Here is a 27,802-nt window from a genome sequence, read left to right on the forward strand (position 1 = left end):
TATTTACTTGGAAATTATGTATCAATTTTTAGAAAATCACCATCTTTTTACACTCAGCTTTTGGATGTAGATGGCTGGTCATAAAAATTAGGTAACCAATGAAATGTATCAATATGAATATTCCCACCATCAAGATTTGTTTGCAGGAAAGTACTTATACCTCTAATATCTTCATTAATATATGTCTTTTCTTTGAATTTCAATTTCTTGATGGAAATATCATATATAATCTTCCCTTCAAATTCACTCAAATCTAGAAATTTTTCTTCATTACCACGAACGAATTCTTCTACACTATACAATGCATCAATATGAACATCATTTAAGTATGCAAAGTCTTGCTCCAAAAATTTTTGTTTCGGATTGATTTTGATATTTTGAGTATCTTTTAAATCAATCGCATGATCTTGTAAATAACTATTCGTCTCACCACTTTATAAACCTCCATCTGGTTGTTGAATTTCATAACCATTATCATTAAGTGTAGTTGTTACAAAAATGAAATACATTCTTTAAAGAGATCAGACAGACCATTAAGAACCTCAACATTTTCATTATTTGAAATTTTAACAAGGATGCTATCATTAAGATGCTTTGATTTCATATTTATTTGAATGTTAAATATCTTTTGATCTATGTTACATTTTTTGCTCACCGTTTAGATTAATCTTTCGAATGTCGTGTGTTCTAAAATTTTAATCAATTTCATGCTACCTCCAACATATTTTATTACGTTGTTATCCCTTTCTATTCGTTTTTCTCTGTATCTAATTGAAATATATCTCGCTATTTAGAGTAATCCTATAATGAAATATATAATCAACATAAATAACATAACTAAAAATATTATTTACAAGCATTATTTTATTATTAAGTTTAAATTTTGTGATTTTATTTTTATTTTACAATTACACTTATTCCATAAATTAATATATTTTGATTAACTTGATACTAATTATTGAAAATATCACTCTACCCTTATATTGTAAAATATTATTTTACTCACAAATATTATTTAATATCTCTAAAACTCTTTATTGTAAAATATCATTTCACCTTTTACTATACTAATTAAAAAATATCCTCTATAATTTTTACCAATTAATTTATACACACAACTCTAATTTATTATATAAAATACTACATATAATTACACTATCAATAAAATAATAACAAGTAAAGTTATAGTACGTATAAATATCTCGATATTACGAATTTTTTCCTTCTAACTCGAAAACCTAATCATGAACATTTTTCTCTTTTCAGAAACTTTTCTAAGATAATAGTAAAATTGTATATGCTAATAAATAAAAGAAGAGATATGATTTATATAGAATAAAGAAATAATAGTTTTAGTATTTTATAGGATATTTAGGATATTTTCGTTTAAACCGTAAAATTATAGATAATTTTTTATTACTCATAAAAAATAGATAATTTAATTAATTTCCCATTACTTTATGTAATATTTAACCACTATTTTCAAGTTAGAAGTTCTAAGAAATTGAGAAAGTAATAGTTATTCTTCTTCTTCTTAGTTTATGCTATACTTTTTTCTTTTTTTCTGTAATTCATTTCTATCAAACCAAATATTACGAAGTTTCTTGTATTTTAATTTTTATTATAAAAAATGGCCAAAGGACTTATTTCTACAAAAAAAAAAAATTAATTTTTTCTCAAGTTCTTATCCATTAACTTTAAAACCTAAACATTCATCAATTTATTAATTTTTTCAATTATTGTTGGACGTAAAATAATTATTTAGTAAAAATATTAAAAAAAACTAAAAAGTTATTACATTTTCCTTTTAGGTTTAAAAATCTAATAATTTCACCCTTAAAATTTGAAAAATGACCATTTCCCTGTAAGATTTTCTAGTCACCATTGTTAGTGACGACGATGTTCTTTATCCCTTCTGGCTTCTCTCTCCATTTTGGTAGACAATTTATCTTCGTTTCCAACCAAGAATTGAGCCAAAGTGAAGAAGACGAAGAATCGAAAAGTGTCGATATATCTCCATCGAACTTTAGCTTTGGTTCTCCTTCTCCGTTTGCAATCATCGTGGTTGTTGTGAGAAGAGTGTCGAACTTCAACAATGGTCTAAGTTCGACGCTCCGGTTCTTCATCTTCTTCACTTTGCTTCTACTTATTGAAAATGATAATGGTTGGGGACAACAGTAGATGGCCAAGAGAGAGAGAAAAGCTGATTGGAAGAGAGAATGCCGATGGTTGAAAAGTTGTTGTTCATTAAAGAGGAGGAAATCAAAACTTTAAGAAGAAATTTGTTACTTTTCAAATTTTTAGTGAAATAGAGAAAAATTGTTAAATTTTTAAATTGAAGAAAAAATATGATAAATTTTTTATTTTTAAAAATATTTTTACTAAATAGTCATTTTATTTCTGATTGTAACTAAAAAAATTAATAAATAAATAGATATTTAAATTTTTTAAAATTAATAAATAAAAACTTGAAAAAAAAGGCTACACTAAGTTTAAATAGATGTAAAAGGATAACATAACATGCACATGCACATGCTAGACTGCCAGATATGGGCCACGAGGTAGATAACGTCACATTAGCCAGTAGTTGTGGATATGACTGCCATGTCATGCCAAGATATTGTTTTTATATGCTGCTGAAAAACTCGTCCCAAACTTTGACGAAAGTACTTTATATATCCTTTAAATTTGAAATATCCATTTTTCAGCGGTTATTTGTTGGGGCCACAAGTAAGAAATTTAATTGTACCGGTAAATTAAATCAATCAATTACAAAAAAAAAAATATAAATTACGAGTAAAAATAAAACAAAGTAATCACAAACAAAAATATAGGATTTATGAGTTCAAATCCTAAAATTGTCCTTTCTTAATTTTTTTTACTTATAAAAAAAAATACAAGATTTGCATAGAAAATCTTCCAATATAAAAGAAAAAAATCATAGGCTAAATTTTGAATTATACCCATTATTAAAAAAAATCAAGTATAATCATTTTCAGGTTAATTATAAATTTGAGATTAATGACAAGATATATTTCAAATTATTTTCCTAACTAAAATCTAATAATACTCTTTGATTATAAATTAATACAAGAGAAATAACATTTTAAATAATTCTTAAAATAAATATTGATGATCTTGATAATAATTAATGATGAATCATAAACCAAGGAAAAATATGAACTTTTCTATTTTTGATATGCATAGGCAAACAAAAAAAATCTTTGATGTGCAATTCTTGTTTAATCTGATATATTTATATTTCTTTATAATAAAAGCGTCAATCTAAAAAAATTTTATATATCTAATTTTTAATTATTATTTAATAATGTATGTGGGCCTCCGAAAGCCATTAGTTTAACATTATCCAATTCAATTATTGTTATTTGGAGTAGAGATGTTATTTTATCTAAAATCCCTTTAATTATTAAGTGGCAATAATAAAAAAAAAAAAGGTTGAAAGACTTATTTCCACCTAAGGTTTGCTGAAATGGCAAAGTTTTATAAGTTAAGTTTACAAAGCTTAAATACTCATCTTTTTGTTAAAATTCACTGTTAAAATTAAAGGTAAAAATATCATTTAGCTAAAAATATTTAAAAAAACTAAAATCTTATCACATTTCTCTTTTTAATTTAAAATTTTAATAATTTTTTCTCACCCAAGGTTTGAGAAGTGACCATTCTCTTAGGGTTTTAAAACAATCGCCATTTTTTACGATAGTCATTGTCTTCGACCGCATTCTCTCTCCCTCCTAACTTCTCTCTCTCGATCTCTCTCCCTCCATCATTGGTTGACTTCACCGAAGATAAAGACCAAACATCTATGTTTGAGATAAAGACAATTTCATTTTCATCTCCTATAAAAACAATTTTGGAGGGAGGGAGAAAGATCAGTAAGTTTGTATGAGAAGGAGAGAGAGAGGTCAGGGACAAAGATGGTAAAGTTTGTCGTCTCTGGTGACAATTTCAAAAACTTAAAGGAGAAATAATTATTTTTTAAATTTTGAGTGACGAAAATTATTTGATTTTTAAATTAAGGGAGATAGGAGAAATGTGATAAGTTTTTAGTTTTTTTAATATTTTTAAAACAATGATTTTTTTACTCTTAATCTTAATAGTAAATTTTAACCAAAAAATAGATATTTAAGTTTTTTAAACTAATAAGTGAAACTTTGTCATTTAAACAAACCTTTGGTCAGAATAAGTCTTTTGGCAAAAAAAAAAAAAAAAAACACAGATACCGAAGAAGAGTAATGCTAGGGCTAGTGTGAAAGAGAAGGAGATGCGCCTTTATTGATTGGCACTATTACCAACATTGCAACTCATACAGGATGAAAATTTATCATGGTAACAGTATAAGTTGATAGTATAAATTTAATTAAAACTTTTGAAGATCTCATACAAATTATTTAATACTTAAAAAAAAGAAATTTAGGGTAAAAAGTTTGGAAAAAACATAATTTTATTTTAGCTTACAAATCGAATATAATTTAAATAAAATATTTATCTATCAATCAATGTATATAGATAAATTGTTAAAATGATTTAATACGGATCAAATTTATCCTTTGAATACCTCTATGGGTGTTTAACCTTTTGATTTTTTGAATATCTCAGTGATTATTAAGTCTCTTGATCCAAAAAAGAATCTATTTCGTCTTAAAAAAGATTAAAAATACTCGATATTGAAGTACTATATCTTAATATCATTGATCCATTATTATGTTTGGTCTAATGTATTAGACTAGATACATCCCTCGTAATGAATTTATTTGTCCGATTTAACTCTACACTAACTCGTTGACACTGAAATAAAATCAAACACATATTTTGTTACTTATCGTAATTTGGTTGAATATGTAGTTACTGATTATCTTTCTGACTTTCATAAAATCCACTTATAAACGAGATATATTTTTATTTATAATGATACAATAATATCATGACATTCTATTAAATAAACTTTGGTTATAATATTTTTAAATTATTGAGAGATTTTAGCTTTTTATGAAATAAGTTGAAAATATATATGATTATGATATGTTATCTATCACATTCAAAAGATATACCATCTTTATTCTACCATGAACACTTATTTTATATTATATGAAAATAATATTGTATGTATTATCTAACTTAAGGAGGGTACATTAATTTTAAATAGGAGTTCTCCACCATCTCTCCACCGATACAAAACAATTCCTTCACCCGAGGTTACTAAATGCACAACCCACGTTAAATGACTTACTTCGTTGGGTAGCTAAACGTCTTCATTAGTCAGGTAGACTTCTCTTCACAAGTGTGAAAATCTAAAGAGAAATGTTACATATTTGATTAACATTAAATGCTTGGGAGCACATGGGAATAGAAAATATGTGAGCCTTTAATGTTTGTGCAGCCATTTAAGATTTTAGAGAAAAAAACATTGACTGCTTGTGTGACTTATCCCTGTTGATGTTGGCCAATTGCAACAGGGTTATTAGAGCAGTGGGTTGAATATATGGGGCTTTGTGTCATTTGGAAGGGTATCTGTTGACATCAACATTACATCTATTCGAGGTATCTAAATCCTAGGGAAATATGCTTCTACTTTCTAATTTGTGAATAGATACTCTTATATATGTCTAATAGCTAAACATAGGTTTGGTGTTGTGAATATACACTAACAGACTTACTAAAAGTTAGGCCAAAAGAACTATTTCCACCCAAAGTATGGTGTAATTTTAAATTCTCATATGTCAGTTTTCAAAAATTTAAATACTTACTCATAAGTTAAAATTTTTTAAAATTTTTGGTTAGGATTAAAGATAAAATCGTTATTTAATAATAATATTTAAAAAAATAAAAATTTATATCATTTTATCTCATTATTTGAAAAACTAACAATTTTTCTTTAAAATTAAGTTTTGAAAAATGACATTTTTCCCTACTTAGGGTTTCAAATTTTGCCAGCGAATTTTTTATGAATGATGGTTGATCTCTCTCTCTCTTGGTGACGTCTATTTCTCTGGTGCTTTCCCTCTTATCGATAATATTTGGATTCGACAAAATCTAGATGAAGAGTTGAAACTTTTTGTCTAGACCTTTGTCATCCGAACGAATCGACTTTTTTTAAATGACGACGACGATTCAGATGAAGAGTCGTCCTCTTTTGGAGGAGATAACTCCTCAACTGGACCGTCATCATCATTTAGACAAAACCGACTTTATCTGGATGACAAAGATCTAGATGAAGAGTTTAGACTCTTCGTCTAGATTTCGTCTAGATTCTGTTGAATCTAAACGTCGTCGATCAGAGGAAAAGTGTCAGAGGGAGAGACGTCATCGAGAGGAACAAAGATCGATTGTTGTTCACCGACAAAATTTGAAACCCTAGATAGGGGGAAAATGTCACTTTGTAAAACTTAATTTTAGAGAAAAATTATTAGTTTTTCAAATTAAGGGGGTAATATGATATAAATTTTTATTTTTTAAATATTATTGTTAAATAAAAATTTTATTTTTAATTATAACTAAAAATTTTAACAAATTTTAACCCATAAATAAGTATTTAGATTTTTAAAAATTAAAAAATAAGAGTTTGAGATTTGACTGTACCTTGAGAGGGAAAAAGTCTTTTGCCCTAAAAATTATTATCAGAATGTGTTCACTCTTTGCTCTTTCTATCTATATCTATTGTCCTAAAAGTTATTATCAGAATGTGTTCACTCTTTGTATTTAGAATACTCACTCTTACAACAATTTCAGTTTTTCACTCTTACAACAAATAGTAAATACGAACTTATGCAAATAAATTAATTGTGTAGCCCTTTTAAGTTAGAATTATTTAATCATATAATAATATGTTAATTTGTTTGAATCAAATAATACTCGATAGTTTGTATATTAAGTAATATTGATATACAAATCTTCTCAAGCAAGATTATATATACATATTTTTTATACAATAAAATATAAATATGATATGTCATTATTTAATTTAAAAATATTTATTCAATCATATAATATCATATGATAGAGACGTCAATGGGCCGTGCCGGGCCGGGCCGGGCCGACTCCAGCACGGCCCGTTGGGCTAATGGGCCGGGCCGGGCTTGAGGCCCAAACAGTAATGGGCCTTCGGGCCGGGCCGGCCCTTTGAAATATAAAGGCCCAAAGCCCGGCCCATGTACTAACGGGCTTTAAACGGGCCGGGCCGGGCCTCAATAAACGGGCCGGGCCGGGCCTCAGTAAACGGGCCGGGCCGGGCCTTATTAAATATTTTTAAAAAAAGTTTTAATTAAAATTTTTAAACACAAATTATTTTTCAATTATTAAAATCGAGGACAGTACCCCGAATATTTTATTTATAATCCCTCACTTATGGCGGAGGAATACCGTGGTTACATGATAAAAAATATTATAAATTGTTAATAAAATACAAATAAATTAATTTACATATTGTATAAATTACAAAACATAAATAAAATTTATCTACTATATAATATTTATCTATTCATCTTCTACATCCAAATCTTTGAATTCTTCAAAGACATCTTCTGTCACACGATTCTGTAATTTAAAATCAGCTTTGATCCAATCTTTCATGCACATTATCGCTTCGACCATATTTGGATGTAAATTGAATCGTCTATCATCCAGCACACATCCCCCTGCACTAAAAGCGGATTCCGATGCTACAGTTGACACCGGAGGTGTTAGTAGATCTCGAGCCATGGCTGCAAGCACAGGAAAGGTTTCTGCCTTGTCTTTCCACCATGCCAAAACATCTAGTTTTTCAGCATTATATCTTTGAATAATTTCAGGATAATGGTCAATATTTATATAATTGTAAAATTGACTATAATTTGTACTTTGACTAACAGTTTGTTTACCTTTGCGCAATAAAGACCATATGCGTGACTTTTTTTTACCTGAACTACCAGAGCTTACCTCTGGTGCAGAACTTTGTCCAGTTTTTTCATATTTTTGTTCATAAATACTATACATATCAAATAAAAATTCTTGAACATATTCAACAGAATTTACATTGCTGTTAATTGACAAATTTTCATTAATAACATCAAATAAATTTTGTAATCCATTAGTTTTTGCCCTAGGATCTAAAATAGTAGCTGCAGAATAAAGTAAAGGAATTTCACTCCAATATTTTTTAAATTTTTGTTCCATTTGCATACATATATTTTGAAAAGCATTATGAGAGTGACGATACCTATGTTCTTTAAATATATCACTTATTTCTACCATATTATATATTATAGAACAAGTTGTCGGATAATACACACCTGAGCAATGATCTGTGGCTGTTTTCAATGGCTCTAACAAGTTCATTAAAGCCATAGCTATTTCCCAATCTTGATCTGTCAAAAAAATAGGATATTGCGAATCCATTGGTTGGGTATTGAAGTATCGTGTTATAGGAACTTCATACCCTTCGCATGCTTTCAACATGAGATATGTTGAATTCCACCTAGTGCTAATATCTATTTTTAATTTTTTCCTTCTTAACCCCATTGATTTACATAATTGATGATATGCTTGTACCCGTGATGGGGATGATGAAATATATGCAATGGCATGTCTAATTACTTCTAAATGTTTTTTTGCCAAACTCAAGCCATCTTGAGCGATTAAATTAATAATATGACATGCACACCTAACATGAAATAATTTTCCATTAAATGGAGGAGATAAATGATTATGCATATATTCAATAACTTTATTATTATTTTTAGCATTATCTAAAGTAATTGAAAAAATAGAATTATTAATTTTATATTCATCAAAAATATTTGCTAATGAACGATAAATTGCAAGACCATTATGTGGATATTCTAAATTTCTAAATGCAATAACTTTTTTGCATAATTGCCAATCAGAATTAATATAATGAGCAGTTGCACAAAGATACCCTATACGTTGATTTGTAGCAGTCCATAAATCAGAAGTTATTGAAATAACACCATTAAAATTACTTAATTCTCCAATAATTTTTATTTTCATTAGTTCATAATTTCTCAATATATCTGACCTAAGAGTTGACCTAGGAATTCTTCTAAATGCTGGTTGAATACTATTTTGCATCATCCATTCTAAAATTTCATCTTCTGCATAACTAAAAGGTTGATCAGAAGCAACGACATACCTGGCCATGTAATCTCGAACCTTCATTTGATCGTACGTAAAAGTTGACATTTCTCCCATATGTCCAGAACCGCTCGGACCTCCTGCTGAAGTGGCACCTGGACCAACAGATCGGGATCTGGTGAATGCAATTTGTTTTTGTCCTCTAAGTTCATGTGAAATTTTTTTACAGTAATCAGTAACATGTCGGCGAAGATGTCCCGTCCCACTTGTACTTGCACATGTTAAACAAGAACCGCAATGTTTGCATACTGCTCGACGAATTAATTTCCCCTCTATTGTTTCCTCTATTCTATCAAAGTGTTCCCATACCATTGACATTTGTTTTCTTTTTCTCTCTGTCGAACAATGCGAACCTGTACCCGTACCACTTTCACCTGTTGGTGCTCTACCTATCCCACCTTGTGCATCATCAATAATATCATCAGCGCCAGCATGATAATATTCAAATGGATTGAATTCATTTGACATTGGATCCATTTGTAATATATTGTAATGATAAAATTAAAATAAAATGAAATTAAAAATATAATAAATAGTTGAGATTGAGAGTTTGAGAGATTGGGAGTTTGAGAGATTGAGAGTTTGAGAAATTTGTAATTGTAATTGAAAATGAAAATGAAAAATTGAATAGGTTTTTATAGGAAAAAATCAATTAATTAAAAAAAAATTAAAACAAAGTTTGGCAACGGCTACTGGCGCCAGTAGCCGTTGCCATTTGGCAGAAGCAGCTTCTGCCACCAGGCAGAATTAGCTTCTGCCACCAGGCAGAAGCAGCTTCTGCCATTTGGCAGAAGAAAAAATTAAAAAAAATTATATATATATATGTGAACAGTGCCGGGCTGGGCCGGGCCAGCCCATGGGTTTAATATTAAGGCCCAAGGCCCGGCCCGATAAGCCCATGGGCCCGGCCCGGCACGCTACAGTACCGGGCCGGGCTTTGTCGTGCCCAGACTTTTTTTCGTGCTTCGGGCCGGGCCTCCATTCGACCCGGCCCAATTGACGTGTCTATCATATGATATGTATATTTAATTATATTTTAAAATATATATATATAATTTTATTATTATTAAAATCTTTTTTGGTCATGGCTCTCATCAAGGGCAGAACCAGACCCCCTTGAGGGTGGGCCTAGGCCTCCCTTTAAATTTTTCAAAAATTTTTGAAATTTTTTTATCATACCCACTCTTATTATAGGTTGAATAATTGTTATAATCTTGCTAGACCCACCATTGTTATAGGGTTAACAGTTGTTTTAGGTCTATTAGGTCTACTCTGATAATATACTTGAAAAATTTTTTTTTTCGGTAAGCAAGCATAAATAAAAACAAAAAGGACCTAGCCAGGGTTAGGGAAGCAACTTAAGCTCAAACTTCCTACACTCCAAAAGGCAACAAGCTAGTGCGAAACTATAGACTTGAATGCCTATGTGTATGTTTATTAGATACCAATAATATGCTTACTGAAATGCCTATATGTAACACATTTCTTCATTTTAATAGATTGACTCATAAACTAGAGACAAAATTTATTATTATTTGATTTCAGGGTATGAGTTTAATATATATTTTAGCATGGAGAGATAAAAGATTATAGTTTTGAAAAAAAAATTGAAATAATTTATATAACATTTCAGTACCAACAAAAAGATAATACTTAATGTTAATTTGCGTTCAAATATAAATTAATGTTTTATGTTAATTTTCAAGTGGCCAAAGGACTATTTCCGACCCAAAATATGCTGATTTCTCAAGTTTTTCTTTATTAATTTTGAAATTTTCACTTACCTACCTATTGACGGTTAAAATTAACGGTATTAATGGTAAAATCATTATTTTATCTGTAATATTATAAATAAACTTAAATTTGATTTTATTTTTCTTGCTAAACTCTAAAAATTAACAATTTTCCCTAACTCAAGTTTTCAAAAACAATATTTCCCCCCTAGGGTTTTCGAACTCTCAGATTGAATTTTTAGACGATGATTGACGATCTCCAGGCAGTGTCTCGTCCTTCTGGCTGTGCTCCTTCCCATTCTCCTCGGTGTTGTCATCGATGAAAACGTCGTCTGGAGATTGTCAGTCATCATCGAAAAATTCAATCTGAAAGTTTGGAAACCCTAGGGGGGAAATGTTGTTTTTGAAAACTTGGGTTGGGGGGAAATTGTTAGTTTTTAGGGTTTAAGGAGGGAAAATGATATAATTAACAGACTCAGTTAATTTTAACCGCCCATGAGTTGGTAAATAAGATTTTCAAAGTTAACGAGAGAAAACTTGAGAAATCAGCATACTTTGGGGGGAATAAGTCCTTTGGCCTTTTCAAGTATTATATAATAGTTCCAATTAGTTTTTTTTTTTTTAAGTTTATATAATATATATAATCATCTTCCATGTAATTTGTAATGTTACAAAGTTTATAATAAAATTAATTATTTATCAATACTGGGTGTTCATGGGAAAAGAAAATGTTGTAAACTCAAAAAAATTTATGAATAATTTTGTGGATGAAGTATGTCTTAGATGTATTTTAATATTTTAATTTTTATGATTTAAATCTTGACTAGAATTAAGAATTATAAATTTACAAATATATATTAGAAGTTAACTAGATTTGTTTAATGGTGTTTTGTGTTGTAATTATGGTTTGATTCAAGTCAATTTGAGTTTGGGTTCATTGAGCTCTCCTTAAAGTTGTTTGAACTTGGTTTTATACTGTAGTTGAGAAAAAAAAAACTAAAATAACACTATTTTTATACGTATTGGTTAAAACAGTGTTATTTTAATCTATATTTATTAATTTTTTTCATTGGCGAGTCGAACATGCCTCAACCTCAAATTCAAACATATTTGATTCTTAAACTTAAGTTCAAGCTTTGAGTTTGCTTGAGCTGAGCTTATTTTTCAATCGAACAAACTCGATTCAAATATAAACCTAATTGTAATTAGAAAATCATCATTTGTAGTATAAAATTTAGTATTTGATTAAGTGTTATGTTGATTGATGAATAATGATAGGGGGACAGAGACCCCTCCTTAGCAAAAATCTTGGTTCCGCCAGAGCTCTCATGATACTTCAAACAAATTTATAACTTAACTGAGTGATTAAGATCTAAGCTTTCACAAAGATTCAAAATGAAATAATGAATGTAATCGGAAAATACTTCAAGATTACTAGATTCAAGAAGATGGCCCTTCTCAAAGCAACTACGTTACATGAAAATGTAACCTGATGATTGTGGCTTAAGATCGATGGATCAACTCTAATTGATGCAAGCACTAGAGCCACAGATTCTCTGCACTAATTGCTGCCAATAATATAAATAATGGGGTTGGCTTATAATTTAATATCAAGACTTTGACAAATAATTAATTAATTAATTAAAGAGCTAACTAGCTTCAAGGGCATTTGGGTCCTCCTTCCTTGGTCTTCCAGTTGTTGTAGCAAGGGCAAACTTGCTTGTTGCCGTAAGTACCAGGAGGCACACACAGGCATTTCTTGCAGCACTTTTGGCAGAAGTACATGCATGGCTTCTTGTGCGATGTTGCTGAGCATCTATAGTTACACTTTGGGTTGCAATCTGAAAATAAATGTTTATCATAAACTTATTCATCAACCTTCTTCTAAATTAATAAACTTCATGTCAAAAAGAGAAGAAATAATTAACATTAATTACCTGACGGTTTAAGGTTATTATATTTACCACTACCATAAACCTGTTGATAGAAAAGATCCATTAGAAAACAATAATCAAAACTTAAAAGCTGGCTATAATGAAGTGCATATCTATAGTCAAGTACCTCAGCCACATTGGAGAGTGTAAGCAAGAGAACAAGGGACACCAGCAGCAAGAAGGAAGAGCGACAATGGGCCATTTTTTGTCACCGACAGGTGGGACTGTATTAGTTTGAAGAAAAGAGGAGAAATTGAGAGGATATAAATAGGGAGAAGGGGGAAATGGTAAAGCAATAATTGAAGCCAAAATGAAGGCGTGAATATAGGGTTAGGGAAAATTCATATGGAGAAAAGTGACCGATAAAAGCGGCGTGTTGGGTGTAATTTTGTTAAACGCTTTTGTCAACTTTAGCATGTTAGTTAGTGTCTTCATGAACACTGGTTATAATCATAAACATGTTTTTTTCTTTTAATCGGAATCTCGTCCAAATTGGTTGGACAGATAAATTTAGGATATAATAATCAGATCTATAACTACTATATCCGATAACTTAAAATTTTACAAATGTAACGAAGATTTTTTAAATCCAAACTTTTTTTCTAAAAATTTTAATATTTTATTAATTTATTTAAAAGTTTCTAAAAATTTAAATCCAAAATTTGTTTAACTACATTGAAATTAACTAATATTTATAAATGTGAGTGGAATTAAATTGAAGGAAAACATGTATTGACATTTTACAACCTTAAGCTAAAAATGCTCAAAAGTTAGAAAATCCAGTTTATAATGCATCAAACTATAAATCTTAATAAATTTATGAATTAGATTGAAATTAAGTGGTGAGGCCATTGATAAAAGATATTTATTCTTCCCCTTTAAGAAAATTTTCATAGGTTTTCTTCATTTAAAAACTCTTTATAAAAGATGAGATCCCACCAAAGTATTACATCAAATACTATATGAATGAAATTAGGTCAGATCTGGAATAATGTGAAAGATTTTATTTTTATATTTTTCTTCTCGACTGTGATCACAGATCACAGATCACGGATGATATAGTGGTGTCCTGGAACAGTACGATGGCACATGTGAAACAACTAAGGTGGCATTAATGATTGTTTTGTGGGAAAAATAACTATTTTTCACTCAAATTTTAGCCAATCTCAAAACCATACTCATGGGATATGAAAAACTCAAACTTTTATCTATAATCAAACTTCTGTTAATTTTTTCTGTTAAAAAAGGGGGTAAAATATTTATTTTACTGTTTATATTAAAAGTTATAAAGTTTATTACTCCCCCCTGCCCCCCAGGTTTTAGAAACTAATATTTCACTTTTACCTAAAGTTTTTAAACTTTGAAAAGTAACAGTTTTACCCCCAAACCTAGGGTTTCTATATTTTTCAAAACTTAGCTGCCTCCCACCTTCAAAAACAGCAGTTTCACCCACACTCTTCAACTTTATCCTCCGGCATCATCTCTGGCCTTCTCCTTCTCCTTCTCCTTCTCCTGGTGTGACGACAGTGGTGTGATGAAGAGAAGGAGACCTCCTCGTCGCACGGTGCAATGAAGAGACGAAGATCTCCTCGTTGCACGGTGCAATGAAGAGACGGAGATCTCTCTTCGTTACACAACTTAGATGACGAAGGATGACACTTCGTCGTCCTTTGTCACTTGTCGCATTGTCCTTCATTTGTTTTTCTAGATCTGGATGACGTTTCATCGTCCAGATCTGGATAACGAAGGTTCATCCTTCTTCGTCTTTTGTAGCCTGAGAAGGGAGATTGGTGAAAAACATCGGTCATTGGTAATGGCCAGAGAAGGGAACAAACCCTAAGGGTAAAATCTAAACTTTTCAAACTTTGAGAATGGGTTGAAGTGTTAGTTTTTAAAACCTGGAGGAGGAAATGAAATATTTTGAAATTTTAAAGTTTATAGATAAAATGATGATTTTACCCTTGTCTCTAACTAAAAATTTGGATAGTAATTTGGTCATGGGTAGAAGTTTGAGTTTTTCATCTCTCATGGGTATGACTTAAGATTAGCCAAAATTTGGGTGGGAAATAGTCCTTTTCCCTTGTTTTGTGATTAAACTTGTTTGGACTAGTCACCCCACTTGTATTGTATTCTCATTCTCTATACCTTTTTTATTAACAAGAATCCTGCCCATATTTAAAGCATAATGATTATATTCATAATTATTATATTAAATAAATTAAGATTTTATAAATGTGATAAAGATTCGAATTTAAGATTTTACCTTAAAAGTTTTAACATTTCACTAATTTTACTAATCTTTAAAGTCTTTTTTTCTCTAGACTTATTCGCCATTATTTCATTTTGGGTAAAATGATTGTCACCTCAAATTATATTTCATTTACATTTAATTCAACAATTCCATATAAATGAATTATAATGCCAATTTTCAGCACTAGATAACTCACATCATGTTGATAAAACTCTAAGTTCAATAATTAACCCCATAACCACTACACCCTCTGAAATAGGTAATCTATTATTACAGACTAATTATGGTGCTATTTCACATAATTTATTCTTATTTTTTATTTCTTTGATCGCGTTATAACCACAACAGTAAACTTAAATAATGCATTCAAGGCAATTTCAGTCTTTCTAATGTACCAATATTGCCTCATTGAATGTGTTCCAGAAAATTGAAAGCGACCAAATCTAATGGCTAACGGCTATCATCACTTATTCAAAGAATTACTTGATGTTGAAACATACCAGACCCTTTTACTGAAAACTGTAATTGCTGCTGATAACCAGCCAATAACACCACTTAAAATTGAGTTTAATAATTACATTATTATTATTTTGCTATCCTATTATTGTCATAAATATTATTATTATTATTATTATTATTATTATTATTAAATATGATCCCATTATTGATCCAAATTAGTGTCATTATGAAATGATAAGAAGTCACTAAACTTACACCAAACTCGAACGCTCAACACTCTTGTAATGACAGCCCACAAAGCTGGTACCTGGGATTCTATTTTGATTTCTCCTGAACATACAATTCAACAAACAAAATCAGCCTCTCCCATTTTTTAAAGGGTTACCTTGTGTAAGAAAATAGTTTATCCTATAGGTGTGATACTAGCCGCTGAACTTTCATTGATAGTACCTCATAGAGTTTTTAAGTTGGACTAAGCATTTCCAACAGTTTCTTCATGTCCCAGTTTTCCATATTTTGGGAGGATATTACAACTGCAATTGCAGCCAGTGCAACAGAGACAAAAACTAAGCCCTTGAGACATCCTTGGCCTTGCGACAATTGTCCCAAAATCACCTTGCAATACTTGTCTGCCTCCTTCAATGATGCAATGCGAGCATTATCGTTTGTCTCTGTTAAGGCTTTTTCATTCTGTATAAACACCAACCAGATCTTATAAGGAACCAAATATTGATTCCACTAATGGATTCTCACCATAATCAGCCATTTAGGCTGGAACTAAAAGTCATCAAATACTCTTATAAAGAGGGTAATTAGGAGGGTTTCAATTGTTTAAAATGTATCCACTTTCTCAAAATCAAGAGCAGTTGGAATTTTGTATCAATCAAAGAAATTATTAGAATGACACTTTCTTAAAAAGATTTTAGTATAAATTATAGAAATCATAACTGATTTTAAAAATTTAAATTAATAAGAAAAAAAAACAAAAAACCAGGTTGAAAATACTTATACATATTCCTATCCATAAAGTTTTGCAGTAAAACAAAGAAAATGTGTTCTTCATGAGTTTTAATGCCTTTAAATCAAATATCTATCCAGAATGTGTGAAATATATTACCTTCTGCCTGAAACTCTTCAGGGTTTCCCTCAAAGGCTCATAAGTAGGACATTTAACAGAGTGCTCCTTCCATTCATCAGACAGCTTTCTAAGAACAGCAACACTTGCTTCAAGATTATCTAGATAAGCCATATCCTGCAAACATTTTCCAAATACATTTAGAAGCATCGAAATTTTGATGGTGTGAACAAAGGGGAAAAAAATGTCAAATGAACATCAAAAAATAATTAAACAAGAAACAGAGAACGCTCACCCATTGCTTATAACATTCAGGGTTTTGAGTCAAACACCAGATAATAATGTTACTTGCTTCACTTGACAGGTCGGGAACACCTGAAAACGCCATCACACATCAACTTAGACCAAATCTATAAACCAAGTCTATTTCTACTTTCAGTAAAATGAGCAAGGGAAATCTCTCTGAAAAGAAGTCCGATATCACTACCTTCACCAGCAGCTTTGACTGCTAACTGCATTATCTGCTGTGCAACTTGTTTCATGGCTTTGCTACCAGGGGCACCAGCTAGGGAAACCTCTTTCAGGGTTGGATAAACAGCCTCAAACCTTTCAGTTGCCTAAGTAAAACATAAAAAATTGCACTAAATCCAAATTTCTACACATCTAATCACATATACGGTAACTACTCCACAGCAGAACCAACCTTAACACGAGCTGATGGTGCTGGAAAGGTGACTCTCATCAAGATCTCAAGAGCTGAGGGTGGCACTAGGCGCTCCCCTTTTCTGACAGCACTATTTAATAAAATAGGGCGGGCTTTGGGAGAGGATAATATTCTGAATTCACCCATGAGATTAAGAAGTTAGAGAAAACAGAATAAAGTTTAGAGTGCAATAAAAACAAAAGTCTTAGAAACAATACACAAGAGAATAAAACATAGCAAAAAATTTATGTTGCATCTCATTGGTGACCAACCTCTCCACCAGCTGTAAAATCAGGTCTCTAGACTGTGGATTACTACTTGGCTTGCCACTCAGCACAGGCAAGAGAGCTTGTGCCCATATGTACAGTCCTACAGCCAAATCTCCTTGGGTGACCTAGACAAACAGAAATCCCAATTTCCAGTTAAAAGCTCATATTTCAAAAAAAATGAAAGGAAATTCAAAATCTCAAATATTGCTGTAGTCACCTGCGCAATCATCCAGATGGTGATTGGAAGCTTATCTAGTCCTTGGAATTTAGGATTTCCCCTCATTTTAGGCAATAAATTAATCAAAACATCAGGTTTCCGTCGCAGTACCATGGCCAAAACTACAAATATGGCTACCTGCAGCTCCAACATAGCAACAATCGTACATTAGTTAATCAATTGACTAGCACATATATATTATAAGTGGCCAGGCAATATCTGTTACTGCAATCAATACAGTTTACTAGCTCTAAGGCATAGAGCTTTGAAAGTATGTCATGTCAATAAACAACAATTGTATGAAAAGGGGTGAGACACCATTGATTTAGAACTTCTATCCTAACTCTTGCTTCTAAAAACATCCCCGATTTTCAAATGTCAAACAAGTTCTGTGCCTCCAAAACAGCATGGCATTTAGATTTAATTTCCCTTGGATTTCTTCCAATAAGAAGGAAAAAAGGTAAAAGCGACAAATCCCTTAGAAGGGGGCAAGAGAAACAACAAGAACAAAATTTTCTTCTATGAGTTGTCTAGTGGGAGTAGGTTTATATATAGCTCAAAATACTTGCTCAACTAGAAGTTAAAAACATAACAATCGTTCAAATGCATGACCAGTTTTCTTCCCATTCAATATTCTCAAATCGCCAGCATTTTGTCTGCACACATGCTCCATTATTTGATAACTATTTTAACTCAGTACAGTTGAATACCTTGTGAATTAAAAAAAAAAAAAAATCAAGGCACATGGCAAAATAAAGAAATTTAAAAATAAAACTGACAGATCAGATAGACAAAGAAGTCCACAATGCATCATGTATCATGCTAGATAGAGAAAAGAAAATGAATAATCGCAATTGAGAATATTCATGTAAGCTGTGTCTTCCATTGAGTATCATATCCTTGCAATTATGGGTTCTTAGAAAACGATGATAACACACATGGGTAATACAGGGATATAATCAACTGTCATCACTATCCAGCCAACAATGATATGATGCCATAAAATAAAAAATGCCAAATTACAATCAAAGTTCATCAAAAGTCTTCCAAAGAAGTCAGTGATTCATTTGGGTGGTGACATTCAAATGTCTTAAACTTTCTGGAAATCCAAAATGCAAAAGTAATATAAATTCTACAGTACCCCACATTGGTCCATATAACTATCAAATGATGACAGTAAGACATGTATACATAATTATCAGAAAGCTATTAAGTTAAAGTCCAGCCTCAGAATTTCATGTCTATTCCATTAACTTATTTGCTTGAATTGTTTGCCTTTTGCAATGACTTTTCCATCAATTAGCTTCTTAAATGATTTCATTGTGGTTTCAGCCAAAGATTTTAATACTTAACAAAATATATTTGTCCTTCCTCTTGGAGGCAAAACTTAAAAAACACAGTATTCAATCCACAATGAAAAAACATAGCAAGTATATTTTGTCAAAGGACAAGAAAAAAGTAGATAAATCTTTTGTCAAAGAAAGAAAACAGAGATATTACAAAAAAAACTTAAAAATTCAGTCTGCATTAATCATCATCACTCTTAGGCCACTTACAGATGTCAAAGGAGGGCCATCTTTGTGTGTGTGTATGTTGATGTAGAAACAATGACGAAAGATGAATGAACAATCACAAGAAATGTTGACACGATAAACCACCACTAAATTGTACCAAGATTCAGATATTGAATAATTGCAATAACCAAAAGGTGAACTTTGTTGCAAATAACAATTTCAATAATCAATAACCAAAAGCTTTTTAGTCTTTTATTTTGAAGCTAAACAACCTTTTAAATAGTCTTGAAAAACCTTCGGAACCAAAATAAACAAAGAGAAAAGAAACAACTAAAATAAAATTCGAAAACTAAAAAGTTTCGTGAAATCTAAAAACTCTGTAGACTTGATGGAATGACCATTCGTTCGAAGGAAAGCCATTTTGAGCTTGGGCGCATTACTGTTGACTTGTGTCCCATAGCTGATTGGTCCACATGGGTTAAAAAGATGACTCAATAAGTGAATCAGCCCTTATACACAATTTGTGACCAAGCCACTGCAAATAGAGAGGCATAACAAATCTGCAAGGACAACAAATTCTAATCAATTGGCTACACTAAAGGCTTGAAGCTACAGGGATATTTTGGTATGGATAATCTTAGTTGGATGATTTTTGGCTTTGCTCAGGAGAGAATTTGGATGATGTGTGGTTCTTGGTTTTGTACAGGTCATCGAGCATTGTTAAGAGGGTGTATGTTGCGCGCTTCTAGGTATGTAATTTTGTGGGAAGGAGATGTTGTAAAGAAAAAGGGGAAAAACAATTTCTTCTTCGTAGGCATTTTGCCAATTTTCTAAGAAAATATACCATTTTCTCATATTACCAACAAAGGACGTAGATTATTATATTGACAACTAAACCTCTTTAAATTTGGTATTTTAATTTCTCAATCTCTATAATTAGTTTATTATTGTTGTTTTCTTGATTTAATCTCACTGCAGGTTCAACAAAAATGGTAACAGAGTTTGGTTGGATTTAAGATTAAATTCGGGTCTTTTTTTTTTTGTGAGCATTTCTACTGGGCATTTACAGTTGTTAAGTGTTTCTCTTGCTATTGTTGTTCAACAAATAGGTTTGGGCTCTAAGTATGAGATTAAAAAGTTCACAGGCACGAATGATTTAGGCTTGTGAAACGTCGAGATGAATGCAATCTTGGTAAGAGATGGTTTGGCAATTGCGTTGGACGGTGTGGAAAACCTACCTGCAAGAACTTCTAGATAAGAAAGAACTTCTAAATAAGACATACAGCGCTTTGCTATTAGGTCTTAGTGACAAGGTTGTAACACCCACATGTATGTTTTGAGGGTAACATGGTCTTTTTGCTTGAGTTTGATTGATGTGTAAATAATTTAATGTTAAAGTATGAAATTTAAGGGACACACAGTCATGTACAGGAAGGCCACACCTATTTGTTGATGTCCCGTTAGTCAAATAAGGTGATCTCTACATAAAATTTGAATTTTGCGATACACAACCATCTATGGCAGGGTACATACCCATGCATGACATTATGCAATTTTAGATTAAAAAAACACATTTGCTACATTTTAGGGATTCCAATCCCTATCCAAAAACACACGATTGTCAAGAGAGAGAGAAGCACTAAAGCTTGTTGACCAGGCTATTTTGTGGTAGCTTCGACGTTCATTTTTCAACGACGTGGCGAGAAAAAGGTTAGAGAGAAAAGGGCTTGTTGATCAACCCTTGTTCCTCACGGCAGAACTTTCAAGAGGTAATTAAGGTGTGCGATTTTATGGCTTTGGTTGAGACTATTTTGTTGTTTGCATATGGTCAAATGATGATGTTTGATATTAAAATAATCATATTGATTATATATGTGTGTTGATCATGGTTGTGTATGTGTATTGATAGTGATTTTTACATGATGATGGTGTCGAGTTAGACAAAGGAAAAGACAGATAATCTAATTCGATTATTGTTATATGTACATACAAGCATATAATCATACCAGAAGAGGACTAACTTGAGAAATAATTGTGTATGTATGTGAAGTAATTATTGTAGTTTGGCGATATTAGTTTTTGTTTGATGAGGATTACTATCTCAAGTAGATAGTTGAATGATTGATGATTATTAGTCCACTCATAGTACATGTTGGATGCATTTTGATCATCATTTTGACTATAGATTGTTTGGGAAAGAATTAGGGTAGGTAGAGACATGCAGAGATTAGATTAGGGTGCAAAATTATGTGTGTTTTTTGCATTCTAGACTCGACACAGGCTTGTGTGGTATGGGACACATACTCGTATGCACGAAACCCATAATTCAGCTTACGTTTTCTAGTGTGTCGACGATCGTTGGACTTCGTTGACTGTTGAGTGGTCAACTAAGACAAGTGGTTCACCCATGTATAACTAGTACATGACCGTGTGTGGGGTGAAACGATTAGAATATTCTTGAGAAGTAGTACAGTTGAAATGAGTATAAAAATGGAAAGTGTATTAATTTTATCAAAAAGGCACATGCCCGTGTTAGTAAGACACACCCCCGTGTATGTAGAAAATATTACACAGGAAGAGGCCACGAGGAAGAAGTTTGTGTATGCTATAAGGGGAATACACCCCGTGTATCTTAAGGCACAAGCCCGTGTAAGAAGGCTAAAAGTTAAAGGGTTGTCTCGAGAGATAACATAAAGATCTCGAGTATGCAGTAGTACCCTACATATCTAAGAGATGAAATTTTAGTAAGGCACAAGACAAGCATTAGGTGAAAGTGAGAATGAGCCTAAATTGAGTTGAAGCTCGAGATGCATACATGCTAGATGTCACAGGATCGTTACAAGAGGGCACTATAAATATACATTCCTTACATCATCTGTAGTAGAGATGTCCGCAGTAGGGTACTTGCTTGTAGTAGAGCTAATTGAGACTATGTTTGAGTGTAATGGAACAGAGAGAAAGCGCACACAGCTAAAGTGTCAAATTCTTGTATTCGATCCAGCCCATTCAGCCTAGTATACAGCTACAGATATTGTTTTCAAATGATGATGTTTTCACTGAGAAATGTTGTGGTCATACCAGACAGGAATTTGGAAAGTGGTTTCTTAGTAATTCAGTGGGACATAGTTCGATCCGAAGGTTAAGAAATGTAGCCTAGACCTTCTTTAACGTTTAGTATGAGCACAGAGATGACATCTAGGACCCACCATCATCCTAATGGGAGTTAATGCTAACTTCGGATGACACAGATAATATGAGTCGAGTCAAAGGTATTTTGGAGATTATGCACAAGTTAATAATAGAGTTTTTTACTTACTGAGTGTTATATCACTCACTCCTCTACCTTCAGGTGTGTAGGTATAAACGATCGTGATGGTTGTGGGATGAGCAGCAATCAACGAACATAGAGCTGCAAGGGCATTTCCATCATTTTATCTTTTATCAGTTTTTATATTTTTGTTGGTTTTCATGTATTTGGCCATACGTACTATGTCTTTTCAACTTATAGTTGATGTTGGGACATTTTTTGCATGCTTCTGACATATTATTTTAAAAAGGGTATTTTCATAATTTTTAAAGATGAATAAATGGGGTTTTATTTAAAGATGAAAAGGTTTTCCCATGACACACATAACCACATCTACAAATATCCTCTAATTACCTCTTTAAGGCTAAACCAAGAATAATTATGCATAAAAAATATCAAACATGACATGATGAAAAGATACCTGAGAATTGGAAGATGCTTGTTGAACAACCTTTTTAGAACCCTTAAGAACTCCTTGATGAATTGCAAGGTCAGCGAGAATGCTGTCCAATGACCATAAGACAAAGGACCCAAGTGCGTCAAAAGGTCGTTGGTTAAGCCAGTCAGCTGATATCTTATAAACATCTTCAGGGATATGAGAAAGAGGGATCTGTTCACAAGTAATATTGGGAATAAAACTATGCCAATCCAATAAATAATATCTTACAACCAAAACACGAACATGGCATGATTAGACATCCTAGATGTTAGAATATTGGAATAACAAGAAATTTGAGCTCAACCAACAATAATTGATGCTGAAAATACTGATCGTTTTAGTAATCTTAATATCAGTTACTTGTAACCAGAAAATTGCTTGCTGCACCTCGTAAATTGAAATGAAAACTGATGCAACTGCATCCATTTTAACTTGTAGATCATTTGCATGCAGCAAAAAAAATATGAAACATCCGAAATCAAATGTTCATGAAAGCTCAATAACATTCAAACATTAATGATCCAAATCTCACTCACATCAACTATCTTGGCAACAGTGGACTCTCTGAACGTCTTCAACCAAGGGAACTGAGACGAACTCACAGACGCAAACACACGACCAAAGTAATCCGCGAATCGCATCAGCTGTATATCTTGCTGTTTCTCATACGAAGCCTATTTAATATTCATTTCAACAACAATTAAAATCACTGTTTTCACAAGCCATGCAAAAACATAGAATTCGTAAAACGACAATATATTCAAATTATTTAAAAAAAAAAATCATCACTCACAGTTATGTCAGCGAGAAAAGCACCTAGATCGCCGGCGTCGATTCTCGCAGATGCCTCCGCCACCGTAATTTTAGGCTTCTTTGGCCTTTTCTGTTTAACTTCCTTTAGCTCCGCATCGGCAACGGGAGGTTCAACATCACCATCATCTTCTTCATCGGAATGCCTCTTAGATCCGTCAAAGACGACGTCTACCTTCGGCTGAGCCTCAACCATTCGGCGTCGAAGTTCCTCCGAATGTTGTTCGATAGACCGAAAGACTTCAGAAGTAGTGGCGCCGCCTTTAGGATGGCCAGTGATTGAATTCTCTGTTTGCGACGGTTTTGAGTATTTCTTCCGATACGACACCGTCTGCCAGGCGTCATCACTTTGGTTAGAGTAGTATGTGCTGTTATCCAGCTCGTCTTCCCTAAGAATTTGCTCGATAATAGCTGAATTCTCATCCATGGTGAGAAGATGAGTTACTCTCCCTCTTTAAAACGACAATTTCCTCAGCCGAAACGACAGTTTCTCTACTTAAAAGAAACTGTGCTTACGTCGAACAAGATCACGATGAGAAAACACATAGGGAGGGGGGTCGGGTTTGGAAGGAGACGACAAAATGAAGAACTGTGTTAAAAGACACGTGGAATTTTTGTATTTGCTTAAGTTTTTAATTGACCTCATCCATTGGATAAATAACGTAAATGCCATTATCCAGAAATTTTGACGGATGCTGACATAAATATGATTAAGATTAGGGAAAATTGATTAAATATTAAATAAAAAGCCCAAAGACTATTTTTCTTCTGAGTTTTAATTTAATCTTAAAAAAGACACTTATAATAATTAAAAAATCTAAACACTCATTTATGAATTAATTTTTATAAAATTTTTTTATTAGAATCAAAAATAAAATTATTATTTTACCTCTAAATAATAATATTTTAAAAATTTATATTATTTTTTTATAATTTTAAAAATTAATAATTTATCTTAAAATTATGTTTCAAAAAGTGATATTTCCCATCTCTCTTAATTTTCGATATATGATAACTGCTTTCTTTCCCTGAATGATGACTCCCCTTTCAATATTTTTTTTAATTTAAAATCTTTTTCTTTAAACTGATATTATCTAAATTCAAATAATCCAAATAAAATTCTTCATCTGGACAATGACTACGTGTCCAGACTAAAGTTTCGTCATCCTGAGCATCTATCTTTGGTTTGGACGTAGCCATGGGCATCTATAAAACATATCATTTTCAGAAGAAAATACCAAAGCCTGCCCTTTAAGCTCACTCGGCCACCCTGTAGATTGGAAATTTTGTCAGAACAAATAGTAGAATAAATTTTTTTTCAAAAATTAATTACCATGAAAACACGTGTTGTTATAAATCCGGAAAAGAATATTAATTAAAGTAGGTACTAAATTTTGTGTGTAAATTTTTTTAGGGAAATTTATAATAATTTTATTTTTTTAAATAAATTTTATTTTATTTTTAATAATATCTCTCTTAACTAATTATATCACATTCTCAGTTAATTATATCAAACTTAATATAGTTTTTTTGATACCCTTTAAGTATATTATGTTGATAAGTTATGATTCAAAAAATAAAAAACTTATTTAGGAAATAATTAATTTTTGTTCTAGTGTAGATCAAAATGAAAAGATGAATATAAGTGTAAATAATGCTATAAGTGCACGCGCATGTGTGTTGATGCTCGTGGGTGCTTGCAGATATGTGCGAAAGCATGTAGGTGCGAAGAACTTCGCACTTTTGTTATATGTGTGTGTGTGTACACGAGCATAGATGTGTGTACTTCTTCTCACTCGCGAGCACCTGCGTGTACTTGTGAACATCGGTACACACCCTTGTGTACCTGCATGTACCCTTGTGCACCTGTATGTACCCTTGCGCACCCACATCCGCATGCATTCGCTTGCGCTTGCACTTGCATTTGCACCATTCTTTACACTTATATTCATCTTTTCGTTTCGATCTATATTAGAACAAAAATTGATTAGTTTCTGAATAAGTTTTTGATTCTTCAAATTATAACTTACCAAATATAGTATGCTCAAAGATTATCGAAAAAAATATATCGAATCTGACATAATTAACCGAAAGGATGACGTAATTAACAGAAATAAATATTATTGAAAACAAAATTAAATTTACATAGAAAAGTAAAATCACTACAAATTTGCTTAAAAAAATTTACGCAAAAAAATTATTGTCTATTTTAATTAATGTCCCATTAGAAAATGAGTGCAAATTATCCTTTTTTAAAATAATTTTTCAATATTAAGAAAGTATGTTTAATAATTTTAAAACGTCGTGGTTAAGTAAAGGGTAATCAATTATTGTCACCGCCAAATTAGAATTTAGAAATAACCATAAAATGTTGTCAACCAGTGTTTAAATTAATAATCCACTTCAACTATATAATATATGATATTTTTAGTTACAACTCATGATGACTGTATACTAAAGCGGTGCAATGACTTTATCTTATTATTACCGTACAAGGTTAATGCTCCACTAAAACCTTATATTATTTTTAATTTCACCTTCTCATAAATTTCCATCCACCACTAGTTTCTTTCTAGGTTATACTAATTTTTAGTCAATCTCACCCAACTTTGTTATCATTTAAATATATCTTGACACGTGTTATTATTAAATAAAATACATTATAATAAAATAGGTATATACTTGATCCTTTATTTAAAAAAAATGTTTAAAACTTATGCTAATATAGCAACCATATATTTTTAATTTTATATAATTTATTGAATATATTATTTTATTTTCACATTTATCAGTAGCCAGCCATTGACGATCAATATTTTAATCTGACGGTTTTATTTAGGCACTTTGCAATTTGGAAATGAAATGAAGGGCATAATGGGAATATGATATTTTACGATGTAAACGAGGGCTTAAAAGTGGGGCCGCCGGGTACTATTTTAGGTTGGCTCTACGTTGACTCTTCTTTTCCCAATCCACTCTCGTTGTGTCACTATCACCACTTGGCCCCACGGAAATTGACTACCGGTAGTTATACCGTCAGATCTACAAATCATGACGTCATCAATTCCCTTCGTGGTTAAATATCAGTAATTAATTCTTATTATTACCATAAGGAAGAGGTAATATTTTGTTCTCTCATAAAGGAAATTAGGGGACAGGTGGCGGGCATTGGCGAAATGACTAATTCCGCACGTAAGGTTTGCTGAATAAAACTCTAACTCCAAGTTTAAAAAATCTATTTTTCACCCGTCATTCCTTTTGATTAGTAAATTGTTTTCGATTTTACTACAAATTAACCTTTTATCCTTTACTACTATACCGGTAAAAATGCCCTAACTATTTAATAAAAATTTCAATTATTAATATGTTTTTAATATTTTAAAATGGAAACTTAATTTATTAATTTATCCTTTAATAATATTTAATTTATCATTTTATCTTCAAATAATTATAATTATAATTTGTTAGTTTTTTTTTAAATTCTTATGTTTTTTTAATTATTTTTTCTCTCTTCATTTTCACCAGAAACATCACTATCGGCTATCCTTCTTCTCCTAACATCTTTACTATCGCTTTTTCATTTTTCAAATTTCTAGAAAAATCTTTCAATAACCTTTAATTTAATTTACTTAAATAATGACATGATAGTGATCTTTGTCAGGTCATTTTGTATTAAATTCAGTGTGACTAATTATATCCACAGGTCATGTCATATCATGTTATAATCGTCAATTGGTTGACCTTGCAATGGCAAAGTTCGGGCCATAACCTAAGACCCCTTTGGTGTGGATCCTTAATTGTATCAAGAATAAGTTTTGTGGTGAAATAATAACAACAACATCAAAGTTGCTTTTAATTGGACCTAAAACCTTTTTCTTGATCACCGCAAACTTGTCCTTGTTCTTGTTCACCACACGATAGCCAAGGATTGGGAGATGCTAACA

General features: G+C 31.6%; 2 protein-coding genes across 3 annotated transcripts; both read right to left on the reverse strand.

Moving 5' to 3' along the window:
• Nucleotides 1-12,290: 12,290 nt before the first annotated feature.
• Nucleotides 12,291-13,100, reverse strand: LOC123197752 (protein RSI-1-like). The gene is made up of 3 exons (XM_044612125.1): nucleotides 12,942-13,100; nucleotides 12,818-12,857; nucleotides 12,291-12,721 (listed from the first exon to the last, which is right to left on the reverse strand). Exons 1-3 carry the CDS (start codon nucleotides 13,014-13,016, stop codon nucleotides 12,540-12,542), a joined length of 297 nt encoding a protein of 98 aa, XP_044468060.1. The 5' UTR covers nucleotides 13,017-13,100; the 3' UTR covers nucleotides 12,291-12,539.
• Nucleotides 13,101-15,729: 2,629 nt separating this feature from the next.
• LOC123197751 (transmembrane protein 214-like) lies at nucleotides 15,730-24,394 on the reverse strand. Of its 2 annotated transcripts, XM_044612124.1 has the most exons (11): nucleotides 23,842-24,394; nucleotides 23,585-23,722; nucleotides 23,031-23,219; nucleotides 17,789-17,926; nucleotides 17,575-17,696; nucleotides 17,303-17,435; nucleotides 17,087-17,216; nucleotides 16,895-16,974; nucleotides 16,642-16,776; nucleotides 15,975-16,214; nucleotides 15,730-15,854 (listed from the first exon to the last, which is right to left on the reverse strand). In XM_044612124.1, exons 1-10 carry the CDS (start codon nucleotides 24,283-24,285, stop codon nucleotides 15,987-15,989), a joined length of 1,737 nt encoding a protein of 578 aa, XP_044468059.1. In that variant the 5' UTR covers nucleotides 24,286-24,394; the 3' UTR covers nucleotides 15,730-15,854; nucleotides 15,975-15,986. The 2 variants fall into 2 exon arrangements, with proteins under 2 accessions (XP_044468059.1, XP_044468058.1); XM_044612123.1 differs by having other exon boundaries at nucleotides 15,730-16,214.
• Nucleotides 24,395-27,802: the final 3,408 nt, after the last annotated feature.

The sequence above is a fragment of the Mangifera indica genome, chromosome 15 (genome assembly GCF_011075055.1).
Source record: "Mangifera indica cultivar Alphonso chromosome 15, CATAS_Mindica_2.1, whole genome shotgun sequence".
In the NCBI taxonomy this organism is placed as follows: Eukaryota; Viridiplantae; Streptophyta; class Magnoliopsida; order Sapindales; family Anacardiaceae; genus Mangifera; species Mangifera indica.

Bases quoted from the DNA above. Each gene is read 5' to 3' on its own strand.
- LOC123197752 (XM_044612125.1), bottom strand. From the start codon at position 13,016: ATGGCCCATTGTCGCTCTTCCTTCTTGCTGCTGGTGTCCCTTGTTCTC. The intron at 12,858-12,941 runs GTACTTGACTAT...TTCTATCAACAG, and splicing joins CACTCTCCAATGTGGCTGAG to GTTTATGGTAGTGGTAAATA. The intron at 12,722-12,817 runs GTAATTAATGTT...ATTTATTTTCAG, and splicing joins TAATAACCTTAAACCGTCAG to ATTGCAACCCAAAGTGTAAC.
- LOC123197751 (XM_044612124.1), bottom strand. From the start codon at position 24,285: ATGGATGAGAATTCAGCTATTATCGAGCAAATTCTTAGGGAAGACGAG. The intron at 17,217-17,302 runs GTTGGTTCTGCT...TGTTTTACTTAG, and splicing joins CACCATCAGCTCGTGTTAAG to GCAACTGAAAGGTTTGAGGC. The intron at 16,215-16,641 runs GTAATATATTTC...GTGTTTATACAG, and splicing joins TGAAGAGTTTCAGGCAGAAG to AATGAAAAAGCCTTAACAGA.